Source organism: Petaurus breviceps, unplaced genomic scaffold (assembly GCF_028583685.1).
Source record: "Petaurus breviceps papuanus isolate PSGF00001 unplaced genomic scaffold, PetGlider_PUasm1.0 90459, whole genome shotgun sequence".
In the NCBI taxonomy this organism is placed as follows: domain Eukaryota; kingdom Metazoa; phylum Chordata; class Mammalia; order Diprotodontia; family Petauridae; genus Petaurus; species Petaurus breviceps.
In genome coordinates, this window is record NW_027187259.1 from 397,024 (window position 1) to 398,038 (window position 1,015).

A 1,015-nucleotide genomic window follows, 5' to 3' on the forward strand; every position below is an offset into this window, starting at 1 on the left:
ACTAACGCCCCCCAACCCCGCCCCCGGAACTACCCCCCCTCCCCCTCCCTTTCTCCCCCTCCTCCTACGAACGATCGGCCCTCCCCCCGCTTCTTCGCTCCCCCCCCCCCCCCCCCCCCCCCCCCCCCCCCCCCCGTCAATCTCGCCCCCGCCAGCCCCCCGCGCCCGCGCCTGCCCCCGCCCCAAGCTGCCCTGGGCACTTCACGCCGAGGCCCGCGGGGCCCGGGCGGTTTTCTACCTCAGGGACTCTATGGTCATGTCTCCCCTTTGCCGCGCCGGCTTGTGCGACCGCAGGGCGCCGCTCTTACTCCTGGCCGGACCGGGAGAGGCTCAAAAGGCGCAGGACTGCTTGTGGTCGTCGTCGTCGTCGTCACCGTCCCCGCCGCGGTCGCCGCCCCGCCTCCCGCCCCACAGCTCAGAGGCCGCTGCAGGAGCCGCGGAAACAAAGCGCCGCCGCCGCCGCCGCCGCCATTTTGCTGGGCCGAGGCTCGGGCAGGAGAATTGGCGCGTCCTCCCTCCGCGCCCTATTCCGTCGCCCATTGGCTAGCGCCTTGCCCGGGATAGGTTCCTATTGGCTCCGACTCTTCACCATCTTTTGGGGCCTGTTGCTAGGGCTGGCCATGTCATTTGGTTGCCCCACCCATTTTCCAAGGGATCCAAGGCAGTCCACAGTGGCCTGAAAGTAGTAATGACGTGTCTTAGCTTCATCCTGACGGTAGATTGCCGTCCCCTTCCCCTACAATGTGATGTGTTAGGGCCAACATTCTTTCCCCTATAGCATTCGATCAGCCCAAGGCCCAGGGTGTGTGCTGCTTAAGGGGGTGACACAAAGACAAATGGGGTAGGCAGGGTTTAAATCCACCCAAAACTTGAAATCTAGACTAGAAGATGGCACGTGCATACGAATAAACTTAATGCGAAATGTTGATTGCAAAAGGTCTGGGGAGCTGGGGGGGGGGGGAGAAAGGGAAAAGGGGAAATTCTTTTCTGTATCTGAGGGGGGGGAGGGGTGTCG

The 1,015-nt window shown here is 63.6% G+C and overlaps 1 protein-coding gene across 11 annotated transcripts in view; it reads right to left on the minus strand.

Moving 5' to 3' along the window:
• The window catches only part of ATRX (ATRX chromatin remodeler), a 208,142-nt gene extending 207,628 nt beyond the window's left edge, over nt 1-514 (minus strand). For 7 of the 11 annotated variants that reach the window (XM_069062488.1, XM_069062493.1, XM_069062496.1 and 4 more), the window contains exon 1: nt 239-514. In XM_069062488.1, the coding sequence (XP_068918589.1) occupies nt 239-258 (20 nt within the window). In that variant the 5' untranslated portion in view covers nt 259-514. The remainder of the gene's footprint in view (nt 1-238) is intronic. The other 4 variants (XM_069062485.1, XM_069062490.1, XM_069062495.1 and 1 more) reach the window with 3 other exon arrangements.
• Between the last annotated feature and the right edge of the window lie 501 nt (nt 515-1,015).